The 15029-nt window shown below is 39.5% G+C and overlaps 1 protein-coding gene across 1 annotated transcript; it reads left to right on the top strand.

Moving 5' to 3' along the window:
* The first annotated feature begins 1969 nt into the window (after window positions 1-1969).
* RPL27 (ribosomal protein L27) lies at window positions 1970-6705 on the top strand. The gene is made up of 5 exons (XM_072403991.1): window positions 1970-2056; window positions 3393-3475; window positions 3969-4138; window positions 4417-4527; window positions 6612-6705. The coding sequence occupies exons 2-5, from the start codon at window positions 3395-3397 to the stop codon at window positions 6658-6660; spliced, it is 411 nt and encodes a 136-aa protein (XP_072260092.1). The 5' UTR covers window positions 1970-2056; window positions 3393-3394; the 3' UTR covers window positions 6661-6705.
* The last annotated feature ends 8324 nt before the right edge of the window (window positions 6706-15029 follow it).

A 15029-nucleotide genomic window follows, 5' to 3' on the forward strand; every position in this document is an offset into this window, starting at 1 on the left:
CCACCCCCACCCCCCCATTACCCGGCTTAGCTTTGTTTTTTCTTTTTGATTCATTTCTTGTTTTCTGTTGTTTATTGATCTGTTGTTTCCGTATTTTTATAGTCTATGGGGTTTGATAGGCCGGTACAGTACGACCACTGTTTTTTACTGTTACTTACGCCGAGTTTTATGTACCATTATTGGATGAACCTATCACCCTGTATGCTGTGTTTACGAGATGTTTTGCTGTATAAGCCTGGTTGTCTTTGTATGTGAAAATGTTCAATAAAAATTCAGTTTCAAAAAAAAAAAAAAAGAGAATGTCAGATTCCCTGTTTTATAAAAAGAGCCCTAGGTCTTTGAGCTTCTCTATGTAATGCAGGTAGATCATGGATGGTGGGAGGGTCAGGGTGGCGTGCAAAGCTTCATAAAATCATAAAGCTTTGGTAGTATCCCGGTGTGAAGCTTGGCCTTTATAATTGAAAGAATGGGGTGACTGATATGAACCCAGGGATAGCCAGGCTATTGAAAAAAAGTTCATAATGAATCTGGATGTCCTTCGGCCATGCAATGATGCAGATTCTGATGCACATAGTGAGAAATGTGTACAGAAATCAGTGTAAGCATTTTTAATACAGACTCATCCATCCTTCCCTCCGCTCCTCTTCCGCTGCATGTCTTTGCAGATCTCTTCATTGGCTTCCATTTTACCCAAGAATCGAATTCAAGCTCCTGTGCTTTGCCTTCAAATCCCTCCACACTTATTGTCCCACTTACATTTCTGACCTGGTAAAAAAATACTCCCCCAGCCGCTCTCTCCGCTCCTCCAATGACCTACTACTGACTTCCTCACTCATAACCTCATCACATGCACGGTTACAAGACTTCTCTAGAGCTGCCCCAACTCTCTGGAATGGTCTTCCTCATCCTATTCGGATTGCTCCTACTTTCTGCTTATTTAAAAGAACACTAAAAATCTATTTTTTCAAACTTCCCTACCCATATTCTTCTGTCTTTTGAAACCACCACTACATATCTCCCCTCCTATTGTGTGTGAAATTCCCCCACCTACTAGATTGTAAGCTCTTCGGGGCAGGGTCCTCTCCTGTATCACTGTCTGTATTAGTCTGTCATTTGCAACCCCTATTTAATGTACAGCGCTGCGTAATATGTTGGCGCTATATAAATCCTGTTTAATAATAATAATAATATTAATAATGAGTCTGCAAGACTAAAAGTTATGTTGGACTACAGCTTTAAATCTGGTTGGGGGCTGACAACACACAGCATTTCTGTGGACGGAGTGTTGTCAGGCATTTCAGACCCACCTACTCTCCCATCTCCATAACATAAAGACTGCAGAGAAAATTCTGGTGAATCTTAGGGTGAATGTTTTTCATCCAACTTTTTATAAATATACACCTTAAAGTGTATTTATGTATATATATATATTGTAAGCTCTTCGGGTACGGCGTCCTCTCCTCTTCCTGTGTCACTGTCTGTAGCTGTCTGTCATTTGCAACCCTTATTTAATGTACAGCGCTGCGTAATATGTTGGCATTAAAAAAATCCTGCCTATTAACAATAAATAAAATATATATATATATATATATATATATATATATATATATATATATATATATATATAATTTATACTTTCATTCATACATTTGTCAGATGAAGGGAAATCTTCTTGGGTTCCCCTATACCCCTCTTAATAACATCCTAATAGAAATAATTGCTAAAGCATTCTGATTGCATTGCTTAGGTAAATAATTGTGCAAATAAAATTAAAGAAGGAACATAGTTCTGCAATAAAAACTTGCGTGCACAAATTTTATAAAAAATTTTAGGTTTGGTTCCAACTTAATCTGTGTAAATCCCCAAAACACCTGAGAACAACATAGTCACAAACACGTGACTACATTCATCTCATTCGTCCCAGAACCATAGAGAAGCTACGTGTGGCTGCTAGATGGGGCCCTGCAGGAAGTACGTCACGTAAAACGCGGCGTGAAAGGTGAGCTACGCCGCAAGTACTTCCTTTCTTTTCAGGGCGGCCATTGAGCTGTAGCGAGTGAGTAGACGGAGCTGTTGGTTCAATCTACATTCATCCTCCTTGTAGCGTTATCATTGAGTTCTGGAAACTGTTTTATATTGTAGTACAATAATGGCTGTTTATCCCAGAGGCTGTATATCTGAGCTCTGTGTCGGGGTTTAGAGGTTTTACGGGCGGGAGGTTTCTGGTGTTGTGGCCGGGTGAGCCGTATAGGAGGAATTCATGGCCTGGTGTGTTAGGTGACAGTGCAGAGACCTAGTTACACTAGTGTCATTCCTGGAGAGCAGTGGCTGCTCTTATGGTGGAATAGAATGGCCTACAATGTGATTGTTATATGAGTGTAATAATGATGTGTGACCCTGTATGTGTGTATAGTGAGAGCTTACCAGGAAAGTGTAATCACCCCCATATTTTATTCATCCTACTGGGGCAATTCATTGCCTTCCTACCCCAGTGATGCAGAGGTGAGCTGATAACTCTGAGTTTGATTTCTCTCCAAGTGAGGGCCAATCTGTCCCCATGTGTCAGTTCCTCTGATCCCCTCCTGTCTGGTCATCCTCTTCCTGTCTGTATGCATAGACTCCAGTGTGGGCTGCAGGCCATGCTTGTACAATGTGGGCTGACATGACGCCTCTTCCAGGGATTCATGTGACAATGTGGGCACAGTTGTGATACTGTTGTCACCTTATAAAAGGGAATGCAAGCGGATTGGATTGTCTTTGCTGGTTAAAAATGACTCCTGAAATGTAGATTTTAGTGATTGGCTTTATATTGGTAAAACTGTCACTGTTAGGTATTTTTGGGCAGGATGGCAATGTGTTGCGGACATGCCTTCGGTTTTAGTTCTGCAGCCTTGTTATTAATAAACAGGATTTATATAGCGCCAACATAATATGCAGTGCTGTACATTAAATAGGAGTTGCAAATGACAAACACAGACAGTGACACTGGAGGAGGCGAGGACCTGGCCTAAAGAGCTTACAATCTAGGAGTTGGGGGAAGTCTCATGCAATAGGGGAGATATGTAGTGATGGGAAGTAGTGGGGGTTTTAAGAGACAGAAGATGGGTAGGCAAGTCTTGAAAGTGTGTGTTTTGAGTGCTTTTTTAAATGAGCAGAAGGTAGGAGCATGCCGCATAGGTATTAGATATGAGAGCTGCCATTGCCTGGCCACTGATATCTGGGTATGGTAAATCAAAGCTTTGGACAAAGCATGGAAAGGTAAAATCCTAGGCCAAGTTGTTGCAATGAGGATTTTATTGGTTGACACATAGCCTCTATTTTCATTAGCATTTGTTATTTTTAGCATTGTTTGAGTAAAATATTTATTTACCAATGTAAATGTTTTTTCACAGAGATGGGCAAGTTTATGAAACCAGGGAAAGTCGTCCTTGTCCTGGCAGGACGCTATGCAGGCCGCAAAGCCGTCATTGTAAAGGTGAGTGCAGAAATGGGATTTTTTTTTTTATAGAATGTGATTATGGAAAATTAAGGCTTTGTTCTAGCTGCCGTTCTGATGTTTGTGCTGACTTCCCCTACTGGTGTGCTATCAGACTTTTAGGATTTCTCCTGTTCATGGGAGATTATTCTACTTTTATCATAAGCACTCTTGTCAGCAGAAATGGGTTTGGGCATAAATCGATTTAAATTATCGGTAGTGCTGTCGCTCCTTTCACTACACTACCCCAATATCTGTGCCATTACTTCCCCCTCATGTCACATCCAGCATGTTGTCATTGGGGATGGAGGCAAATGCAGGTGAAACTGTATTCTCTCACACTGGGGAGGTGGAGTTATCAAATTGGGTCAGTGCAGCATCAGAATCCACAGCAGGTCCATGCAGGAAAATGTTAGCCTTCTATTTACCAATCTGCTCACCATTGTGTGTGATAAAAAAACATTGATGCAGAATTTTATTTTCTCCTGAACAGAACATCGATGATGGCACCTCTGACCGTCAATACAGCCACGCCCTGGTCGCTGGCATTGATCGCTACCCCCGTAAGGTCACCGCCACTATGGGCAAGAAGAGGATTGCCAAGCGTTCCAAGATCAAGTCTTTTGTGAAGGTGTACAACTACAACCACCTCATGCCAACCAGGTGTGTGGAGCGCTTATTAAACGGGATTTAAAAAAATGCATCAACATATTACACAGCGCTGTAAATTAAACGGGTTGCAAATGAGTGACAGTGTTTTCTTAAAACAGTGACGCTTTCCCTAGGAGCTGCCCTAATCTGTCACTGCAAAGGGTTAGACATGTCAGACCTTTGTTGTATATTGATCCCATGAAACAGAAATATTCTTAGCAATTCTGAATTCCTCTTATTTATATGGAAGCATTTTTTGGATGGTATTGACTTTACATTTGTTTTTCCAGATACTCTGTTGATATCCCTCTCGACAAGGCTGTGGTGAACAAGGATGTTTTCAGGGACCCAGCTCTGAAACGTAAAGCAAGAAGGGAGGCCAAAGTCAAATTTGAGGAAAGGTTCGTAGTCAATGTGTTTGACACATCTTGCTGTATGCTATACTGATGATTATGATGATGATTTTTTTTCTGATTGTCTAATTTTGACTTGTGCAGGTTTTTGTACTGCTGTCTGGGACCCTTATAAAAAATTGCTTCTGCCTAGTAGCTGCATGAGAAATATATTGAGCTCTTCAACCACAATGGACAGAAATAAGAATGCTTTTGTTCAGTTCTATAGGGGCAGGATAAAACCCCTGTCAGGATTTGTGTAATGTTTATGCCCCTGCTACAGATATACTTTAACCTGTCTGGTTAGACAGCAGGTGAGGGGAGAATCTCCCCGAGCCCTAGATTGCAGTAAATGGCGGATCGTAATCTTTTCCATTTGAGCACTTTTGTGTTGATTCTTTGTCTTGACATTCTTTGTGGTTCACATATTTTTGTTACTAGTATTTGTAACTGGTTGTACCAATATGGTAAACCTTCCATTATGCTGTTTTTTCCTGCATTATCTTTAAATGCACACTTGTGCTTCCAACAAATTATCAACACAAGGATCAGGTTCAAAGGTCTAATGCTAGGTACACATGTGCAATAGTTCTCGTCCTAAAATTGGCTCAGGGCCGATATCAGACGAGAATCTTGTGTGTGTACAGCGCTCATCCATCGTCCAATATGATGCACTTTTCAAAGTCCATAGTCGTGACACTATCTGTTCCTCAAAGGGGCTCAAAATCTAATATCCCTGCTTCAACCATATGTCATAATGTAGTGTAAGGTAAATTTTTTGGGGAAGCCAATTAACCTAACTGCATGTTTTTGGAATGTGGGAGGAATCCCACGCAGACACTCAAACCATTATCAGTAGCCATGTGTTCTGAAAATATTGTGTAGATTCACTTAAAATACATTCATTCACACCATATGGAATCATCGTAATTTTTGTTTATAAGCATAGATTTTTCCTAAAACAGAAATACACCTAAAACTGACATTATAGGGCAGTTATTTATTGCAGATGGGAATGCTATGACTGTTCTGCAATAAAACTTACCTACCTGTTCAGAATCTTCTGTATAATGTACAATGAGCTGTAGAGCTCCATGTAGTATCCTGGCATCTGCAGCCTGCTTGCAAATAAACTTAAAAAATAAAAACATCTTGAGTTGAGGGTTGAATCAAAGTATGTGTCCCATTACCAACTCTTTCAGGCCTCTGAAAAGCTAACAGAGTTGAGGTAGGTTAGTGTTTATATCTAAACGTTGCAATTCAGCTGTTGAGTGTGAGCTCTTCATTGCTCATGGAAAGTCCTCTCCAAAGTGACCAGGATGGAGTGGAAAGGTTATGATTAAATGAAAGTCAGTATATTTGGCGCTGATATAAAATAGATGATTTTTGTTCTTGTTTGACAGCCCTGAGCCATTCACAACAAAGCATTAGAGCTGTCACATGATGCTCTATACGTAGAAGTAAGGGGTACTTCCAGAAAGTACATGCTAGTTTTGTATGGTCCTATACAGTAGCTGTTGGCAAATTTTTTTTTTCTGATACATAAATCTGCATGAAATCTGATTGCAAATTTTTGAGCTGATGTCATACGCAGAGAATAGGGATACACACCTGGTGGCAGGTGCAAACCTTAATGTCTCCATAGAACCTGTACCCTGAAGACTAGTCACAAATTATGCTCCCCAGTCTGGGTTTCAGTTTCACTGGATTATTTGGTTTTGATGGTGTTACGGAAACACCTAAAACAAGAATGCAAAACTGTGACTGTTATCTGAACCCCTGAGCCGCATCCTCCTTTCTCAGTCAGTAAATCAGAAGGTATTAAAGGCAGAAGATCAGATCCACGTAAACAAAAATTTTACACCCAAACTAACAATGGCCACTTACATAGTCTCTCTCTATAGGTTCTTTTTTAGTGTTAAATGTAAAAAATGTACATTGATAGCATTTATGTGAGAAATTCTGTTGCTGAGCCAGTCACATAGCGCCTGGTTCCTAGAAGTCCTGTTCGGTGATGGCATTGGTAAAGTGATAAATGGTTTTTATCCGAGTATAAAATGTGTTTTGTAATCCATTCTGTTTATTTTTTACAGGTACAAGACAGGCAAAAACAAGTGGTTCTTTCAGAAGCTGCGGTTCTAAATCATTGTTTATTTGGTGTAACAATAAACTTTATGAAAAACTAAACCTTATCATTTGCTCTGTACTTCACCTCTTAAGCCATCGCAGCTTGTATGCTCCCTATGAATCGGCGCAAAATTTACATTTCTGCTGTAGTTCAGTTTATTCATGGATAACTGTTATTTAACAGTAACTTTAACAAATATTAGGTTTTGTTTTCTTTATTTTGAGAAATCTGTAATGTGTTTTGAATCCTGCAAAAAGAAAATTTTTAACGCTTTAGTTTACACTAACCAGTTAACTTTAGGCTACATAGAGATGTCTGATAATCATCCGAGGCTAATGGTTATGCTGATCTTGGTTTAAAATCTGATGAGTACAGCACTCCCTTGATGTCATTCATGCATCCTTCATAGCAGATCCATGAATAGCTAGGGGGGAGAGAACAGCAGATGCACTCGCTCGCCCGGCCAGGGTGTTTACAGTGTATACAAAGTATTTGTCACTGGAAACTATTAGGATTGTTTCCACCAAGGAGAATCTGCCGTGTGTAGGTAGCCTAATGCTGCTACTAGTATTTGGATATACAGTAAACCAGACACCTTTATCTGGAAACTTTCAGCATTTTTTAAGAGTTGCAGCAGACCCCTAATAACACAACTCTATGGAGCAGAACAAGTTTGTGCAAGTAAATTTAGGAGTAGTATTAGCCTGATGCTTAAGTATACAAAGAATGCTCTCAGACCTGGTGAAGTAAGCTGTACTAAAACTATAAAATGGGGTCACCCAATATTTAAGCTAACAGGTGTGAACAGTAGATCCAAACAAACTACACACCCCAAAAAGAGAAAAATCTGTTTGAACTTTCACTGAACATAAGGATTGTAGGCTTTGGTCCTGATTATGGTGAAAAGCAGAGACCATGTTTGAAGCTTCAATACTGACTACCTGTGAAAAGTCTAATAAGATTTATTACAAAACAGGGCTGCTAGCCCATGGATCTATCTATGGCCAGACAGACACGCAAATAAATATTGATGCTAATGGACAACAAAATTCAAATCCCTATGAGGATAATTTGCAAGAGGCACCTACATGACTTGCTACATGACAAGACGGTGACGAAAGCAAAAAGTTTGGTTGTAAAAGATGTTAAAGGCTAGCTGCATGTCAAAACTTGGATCCTAAAGTAGATCCACCTCATTTAGAAACTTCTGGGATGAAAGACTTGCACCACTCAAAGTATCCGTTACGAAGTCTAATTTATACCTTGCAGTAAGTGGATTTATATGCCTTCTGCATAATAGGAATGACAGATTCCATGATGACCCCTTCCCTCAGAATCAAAGCTTTTATAGCTATTCCATGAAAGCTAGCAAGCAAGATAAGGCCATGGGTAAGCACTTTGGGATGCCCTGGCAGAGCCCACAGGATTTTTAAGATCATCTTTACCAGATCAGTTTATGACACTTTCCTTGGCTAGTCCAGATATAGTAGTATCAATGGAATATCTACCTCAATCCTGCCTAGCAAACAAAACAGCAACTCAGAGGAGGAAAAACTATACTGCAATGATTCTTTTGAGCCTTTAGTACAGGGGTGTCAAACTCAAATACACAGAGGGTCAAAATTAAAAACTTAGACAAAGTCACGGACCAACCTTGAAATTTATTGAAAAAGTGTTTCCTTCTCATATATATACATATAAACTTTTCAACAGGTTTTGCTTCACATTCAAACTGGAACAAGCCTATAATTGAGAAAGAGGCATAACATATTACATCGATGCCTTGGAGTAGCAAGGCAAAAGTACAGCTGTGGGGGAGTGTTGGAAATGCCAGACGCAGCCAATGCGGAGCTAAATCCTATAAATGGCCCTCCATCTTCATTGAAATAGCGCCGCTACTAAAATTCCGGGCATTATTTGCATCTATAAAACAGTCCAATGTGGGGCCATGCATAGGCAGGGAGCCTGCTGTTTTATAGATGCAAGTGATGCCAGGAATTGTAGTAGCGGTGCTATATAAATGCAGCGGCAGGACAGCAGCAGTTTGACACCCGGGCCAGAGTTTGACACCCCTGCTCTAGTACATCCACTGACAAGCCTGTCTAATTATAATCTGGGAATGCCCAAAACTGTCTTCCTTTTGGGAAGCAGTGGCCACCATTACCCATCAGCTCACCTAAGTAGATATATCAGGGGTAGACTTAGTGTTGCTTTATATCTCCGGCATATCAGTCAGGCTCGGGACTTTTCCCTAACCCTTCTAGCCTGTCCCCTTGATTAAAACTTTCCAGAATAATGGAAGACATTTTTAACAGAAAAATAAAAGTTTTATGGATTTTCACAGCATATACTTAAAGAATATACAACAGAGTACACATAATAATTAAAAAAGCAACATTGGTTCTGGATAAACAGACATTTTTCCCAATGTAAGTTCTGTCCAGATCAGCCAGTACTGCTTCCTCAAGAGTAACTAGGGACAGGAAAAAAGAGAGGTACAGATGGCTTTTTGGCAATAAAAATAACTGAAATATTACTCTAAAAAGTATTAAAAAGGGGGCTGGCTGCAGGTATCCCATCCTTCCCACTCTCCACCAACGTGACTGGACACCATCTTTGAAATCACTTTCTCCCAAGTGATAATTTGGAGTCCTCGTTCCTGATTGAATGTACCTAATATATTTGCTTCAATATTGGCATTTGTGCAGTTCATTTTGAAACTGGGACCTTATCCCTCTCGGGTACCCTCCATTTAGCTTCAACAATGGAACCCAATAAATTTCCTTTCTAGTACTGGTAATTTAATTTTTCCACAAATATTGATTATCAACCAAGTAGCCATCGCTTATGGACTCCTACCATATCAACTGGAAAACTAAGTTATTTCTATTAAACTATTACATTATTATTATTATTAATAAACAGGCTTTATATGGCATCAACATATTACTCATCGCTGTACATTAAATAGGGGTTGCAAATGACAAATACAGACAGTGACACAGGAGAAGGAGAGGATCCTGCCATCGAAGAGCTTACAATCTAGGAGGTGGGGGAAGTAACACACACTAGAAATATAGAATTAGGCAACATAACTTTGAACTATACACAGCCACCTTATATCTCTACACTCAATTACCTAGCACACCAACTCTTCTTCTCCATATTACTTGCATGATCAACAACTACTGATTACCAGCTTGAAGCTCTGAATCCCCTGAGAAAGCCATTGAGTGAAACGCGTCGGGTAATGAGACAATTATTACAAAATGTTAATATGATCCTTTGTGATATGTAACTATTGGCTACATATGTTTCCTAGCATAGTAGCACTATGTCTAGCTGAGAATATGTAACAAGTCTTTATGGAGTAACATATCAGTTATTTTTATTGCCATTAAAGCCATCTTTTCCTCTCTTTTTCCTAATAATTATATCAGATTTGGCAACTGTATATAATTTGCACAATATTAGATCCCCCTTGATATACTACTTTTTTCTATTCACGTAACTAAGGACAGAATATATCACAATCCAATATATAGTAAAAAAAAATGTATCAATCAATAGCAGGAACAATCACTCACAAATAGTAATATATTTGTACATATATTCACAACCAGTAAAACATCCAAACAATTGACCCATCATATGTTCACGGATGGTATATACCGTATAAGGAGGGAGGGAAGACAACTGAGCAACTCCCTTGGTTACTGGAATATCTATAGATTCAAGGTCAACTTATAGTTAAGACATAGTTCCAATCATCCTTCTCTTTTGTTAGCCTACCTCCAAAAATATCTCAGCCTTAGAGAGTTTCCCCACCTTTATAAAGGGTGGGGAAATATAATATTGCCCTGATTTATTAAAGCTCTCCAAGGCTGGGAAGGATACACTTTCATTAGTGAAGCTAGGTAATCCAGCAAACCTGGAATGGTTTGGGTCCAGGATTCAAGACATTTGCTAGCGAATTGCAAATTACTTTGAGGAAATCTATTTCAGGTTTGCAGGATTACCCAGCTTCACTGATGAATGTGTATCCTCTCCAGCCAGAGATTTTCTCTCAAAAGCAAGAGATATCCCTTGTGCACAGAGTCAGACATATTGCAGAAGCAGTATGTAACCACAAGGAAAGGGTCAACCTGAGAATGCAGTGACATCTATAGGCATGCTGGTTAAAACATAATTGTACTAGTTGGCTGCAATGGGGGACACAAAATGTAATTTAACTGACAACTCCACAATTGTTGGTAAGGTTAAGTCTTAAGATACACAAAAGCTTAGAAAAGACATCCAACCCCTAAAGACAATAAAACTGGACTTAATGAGCATCTTAAACTCAATGAGCACTAGATTAAAAATGAAGTGAAAATTTTTCCAGCATAAAGCAGCCACATCCTTTACATGGCCGTACATATGTTGAGCAGGACATTAACCCCCTAAGGGGTGTTCCCGAGTGTGACTCGGGGCCGGAAAAATTGCAAAAAGCGGTAATCCCGAGTCACACTCGGGGTACCTTTGGGGGTCCCCCTTACCTGATCCCCGCGGTCCAGCGGCGATCGCAGGATGCCGCTGCGATGGCGGGGCACTTCTCCGTCGGGGGGCGTGGCCGGGCGGGAAATTTAAAAGCAGATTACGGAGTAATCTGCTTTTAAAGCCTGCCCGGGGGTCCCCGCCACCCCGCTGCACGCATCTGCAGTTAGATGCGATGCACCAAGCAGGATTTCTGCTTGGTGCATCGCATCTAAATGCAGATGCGATCACCAATGGTAAATCCAGAGGGTGATGCCAGCGGAGATTTCCCGCTGGCAGCACCCCCTGGATCTACTCCTGCTCGTATCTCCCGGAGGCTGATCTCCGGGTGCGGCGAGCAGGACAGTGAGCAGCGGGGACATCATCCACTACTCCCGGAGACTGATCAGCCTCCGGGAGTAGGGGATGTCCCCGCTGCTCACTCTCCTGCTCGCCGCACCCGGAGATCAGCCTCCAGGAGATACGAGCAGGAGAGTGAGCAGCGGGGATATCCCCTACTCCCGGAGACTGATCTCACCCTCCGGGAGTAGGGGATGATGACCCCGCTGCTCACTCTCCTGCTCGCATCACCCAGAGATCAGCCTCCAGGAGATGCGAGCAGGGGAATGAAGTAGGGCGGGGACATCCCCACCGCATCACCCGGCAAGATGTGTGACATCTTCCGGATGATGCGGTGGAGTGATGGATTCTGGGGGCGGGAAATTTAAAAGCAGATTACTATGTAATCTGCTTTTAAATTTTTTTTTTAAAGTAAAAACACATCAAAACATATAATAAAAGTATAAATACATATTGTAGTGCATAATAAAAGTATAAATACATATTGTAGTGCACCAAGCATCATTGCCCAGTGCCCTGATTTACATTTTGCACGCTATTAGCCCTGACCTTTTAATGACTTTTTAATCACTTCCTGAATTGAAGTAAATTTTTTTTTCTAAAATCTGCATATAATTTATATTATTATTAATCAATAATATTGCACCCTTGTTTGGAAAATTTCAGAATGAAATTTTTGATAAAATTTTTTTTTTGGATAAATTACATTGTTTTGGGCTAATATTTCATTATTTTTTATAATAATGATTTATAATTATGTATTATTTTATAAATTATGATTCTAATATAATAAATAAATATAATAATTATACCCGGGAGTTAATCCTAAGAATTACAGGCCCACAATATAAACAAAAATTTCTACGCAAAAAAAATAGGATCACTTTTTGCATCAAAAAATGACAGAATTAGAACGCTAGGGGGGTTAAACACCAATCTGTCACGGTCCCTTCCGTGACAGAAGTTTGAGGATCTGTCAGACAAGCTGCATATGTGAATATCTGACAGCCTCTTTGGTTTTACTTGTTTCTGTGTTGTTGTTTGTAATGACCACTCCCCTTACATCAGGTGCAGGTGCTGGTCATTACTGCTCCTCCATTTAGTCTAGCCTCACACTTCATGCTGTGCGGTTGATATTCACTGCTGGGATGTGAATAGCTGGAGTGTTGAGCTATCCTGTGTTCCTGTTAATATCTGCTAAGATAAGTTGCTTTACTTTTGGTGTATTGGTGTTTTGTGTTATTTTGTTGTTTACTAGGCCTCAGGGAGACACTGGGTCCTTCATAGGGGAAGGAACCAGCAGTCTCAAGCCAAACACTACTGCCAGGGCTTTACAGGGCTAGTAGGGCCTAGGTTCCTGAGTATGAGCTTTCCTACCATCAGGGGATGCTCATACAGTTAGGAGTTAGGGCCAGATTAGGGTGTCTGTAAGGGGTGACCATTCCCTTTTTCCTTAGTCATTCGAGGCCTAGTAGTATATACACCTTTCTGTTTCCCTCCCCTCCCTGTTATACGTGACACAATCACTCGGTAATGTTGCCACTGATATAATATTTGCCTTAAATTAATATAGAAAATATATAAATCTATTAAAAATAAAAGTTAGGTACCAAAAAATCATGGTGATTTTTTTTTTTTCTTTTTCTACCCAACCCTATTCTCAAATCTGAATCACTATATGACGGGGTTTAGAATTTAAAGTAAACCCGCCTCTCTTTTTTAAAATACCTAATAGACCAAGAACAAAATGTTATTCCTAATAGATATAGCAAGTCATAAAGTGATTTCATAGGTAATAAATTTGTCACCTCCTCCTATATGACTTTATTATGCCACATTCCCAATTGTTATATAGGCTTTTTCTTGTTTTATATGGGACTTTTTAGGCACATTTTTTTAATAAATCAATGTTTTTGGATATAATTTTAAATCCCAAATTTGTATTATAACAATCATGATTAAAATATTACAAGATTTAAAATAGCTGATATACATCCATCTAATAGTTTGGTGCTTGATCTCTCCGAGGGCTGAACCCCCTCCAGCTTTAGGGTCCCTGAAGGATGTGAATTCTTCCAAATGTTAGCATACAAATCTCCTGATGCAGACCTGACAATGTTCAACACCTTTTCTATTAATGAAAACAAATGAAGCAGAGGAAAATATTCTGTGGAAAGTTCTCATTCTATGGGGAGAAGATCTCTCTTATCCAAACAAGACAATACAAGGTTGGTTTCTGGGTAGATCCAATATACAAGTGCATAATATCTAACACCAAATAGTAATTCTTATTTTATATTATTGTTGGGTGTAATTGCTGTGGTCCTTTGATACTCCTAACCGCCCTCCTTTTTATTTTTTATTTTCGTCTTTTCTCCCTCCTGCTTTTTCCAAATTTATTTTTTTTACTCTCTAATAAAACTGGAACAATTGCTCCTAACCATATCAATATTCAAACATCGTGGTTTGTATTTATCTCAGTTTGGTTTAGGAGTTTTATGTTCTTTGAATATTTATATATGCTCCAATAATTTAGTTAATTGTAGATCTTTTGTTATTTCTGTATATGCTTGCCTATTTAAAAATAAAGTATGAAGATCTTCCAAACCTTAGGTCAGGGGTGCCCAACAGGTGGATCACAAAGGCAAAGTGAGTAGATCATAGAGGCCGGCCTTTCAAAATTACCTTTATTGTGAACAGGAGTTACTACCGGTAAGTCCAAGTTTTTAATGTCGGTAGATCATTTTGACTTGGTTATTTTTTTTTTATTAATATTTTTATAAGCAGCCAACAATAAGACAGAAACTGCAGATGTATGCTAACACATGACGCTGAACCAATATGATACATATTACAGAGCATATTAAAAGCACAGACTTGTTAAGTATAGACAGACACGTAGTATCATAAAAAACAGTATCAGTAACAGTGTCAGACAGTCATATGTCAGCCAGATATGTGCACTGGTCAAAATTAAGAACTTTGTTGGTTCCTGTTTTTTTTAAAAGAAAAGTGAGAAAGATGAAGAAAAGGTAAGAAGAAGATAGTAAAAAGGGAAAGGAGAAGAGGGGAGGATAACAAGTGGGTAAGGTGGGGGGGGTGAGAGGTAAGGGCAGGGAAAGAAGACTTGGAAGCCAAAAAAGTGTGGTCACCCCTGCCTTAGGTGTTCAATATTGGCAATGCTTCCACTATCTTTTAGATGATTCAACCTTTCCATCCCATATGAAGATGTATATTTAATTGTAATTTTTTAGAAGGCAATAGCCTTCATGTATCAAAGATTTTTTATGTATGTAAATCTAAAATCTATTCAGTTTGCTGTAATGCCTCACTGTATGCAGTTTTCTTATGCAAAAATATTTTTACTACAACTTCCTAACTAAAGATATTTCCAGTAACATCACTTCCTGGTAGTGCATAAGGCAGGTTCAGATCTGCAATCCTGCAAAGTTTCTGGTGGCTGGCACTGTGCACCCATTCTCCATAACGGGTAGAAGATACATGTAGT

The sequence above is a fragment of the Pyxicephalus adspersus genome, chromosome 3 (assembly GCF_032062135.1).
Source record: "Pyxicephalus adspersus chromosome 3, UCB_Pads_2.0, whole genome shotgun sequence".
In the NCBI taxonomy this organism is placed as follows: Eukaryota; Metazoa; Chordata; class Amphibia; order Anura; family Pyxicephalidae; genus Pyxicephalus; species Pyxicephalus adspersus.

Coding starts and splice junctions, on each gene's coding strand:
- RPL27 (XM_072403991.1), top strand. CDS start 3,395: ATGGGCAAGTTTATGAAACCAGGGAAAGTCGTCCTTGTCCTGGCAGGA. Junction 3,476..3,968: donor GCAAAGCCGTCATTGTAAAG/GTGAGTGCAGAA, acceptor TCTCCTGAACAG/AACATCGATGATGGCACCTC. Junction 4,528..6,611: donor AAAGTCAAATTTGAGGAAAG/GTTCGTAGTCAA, acceptor TATTTTTTACAG/GTACAAGACAGGCAAAAACA.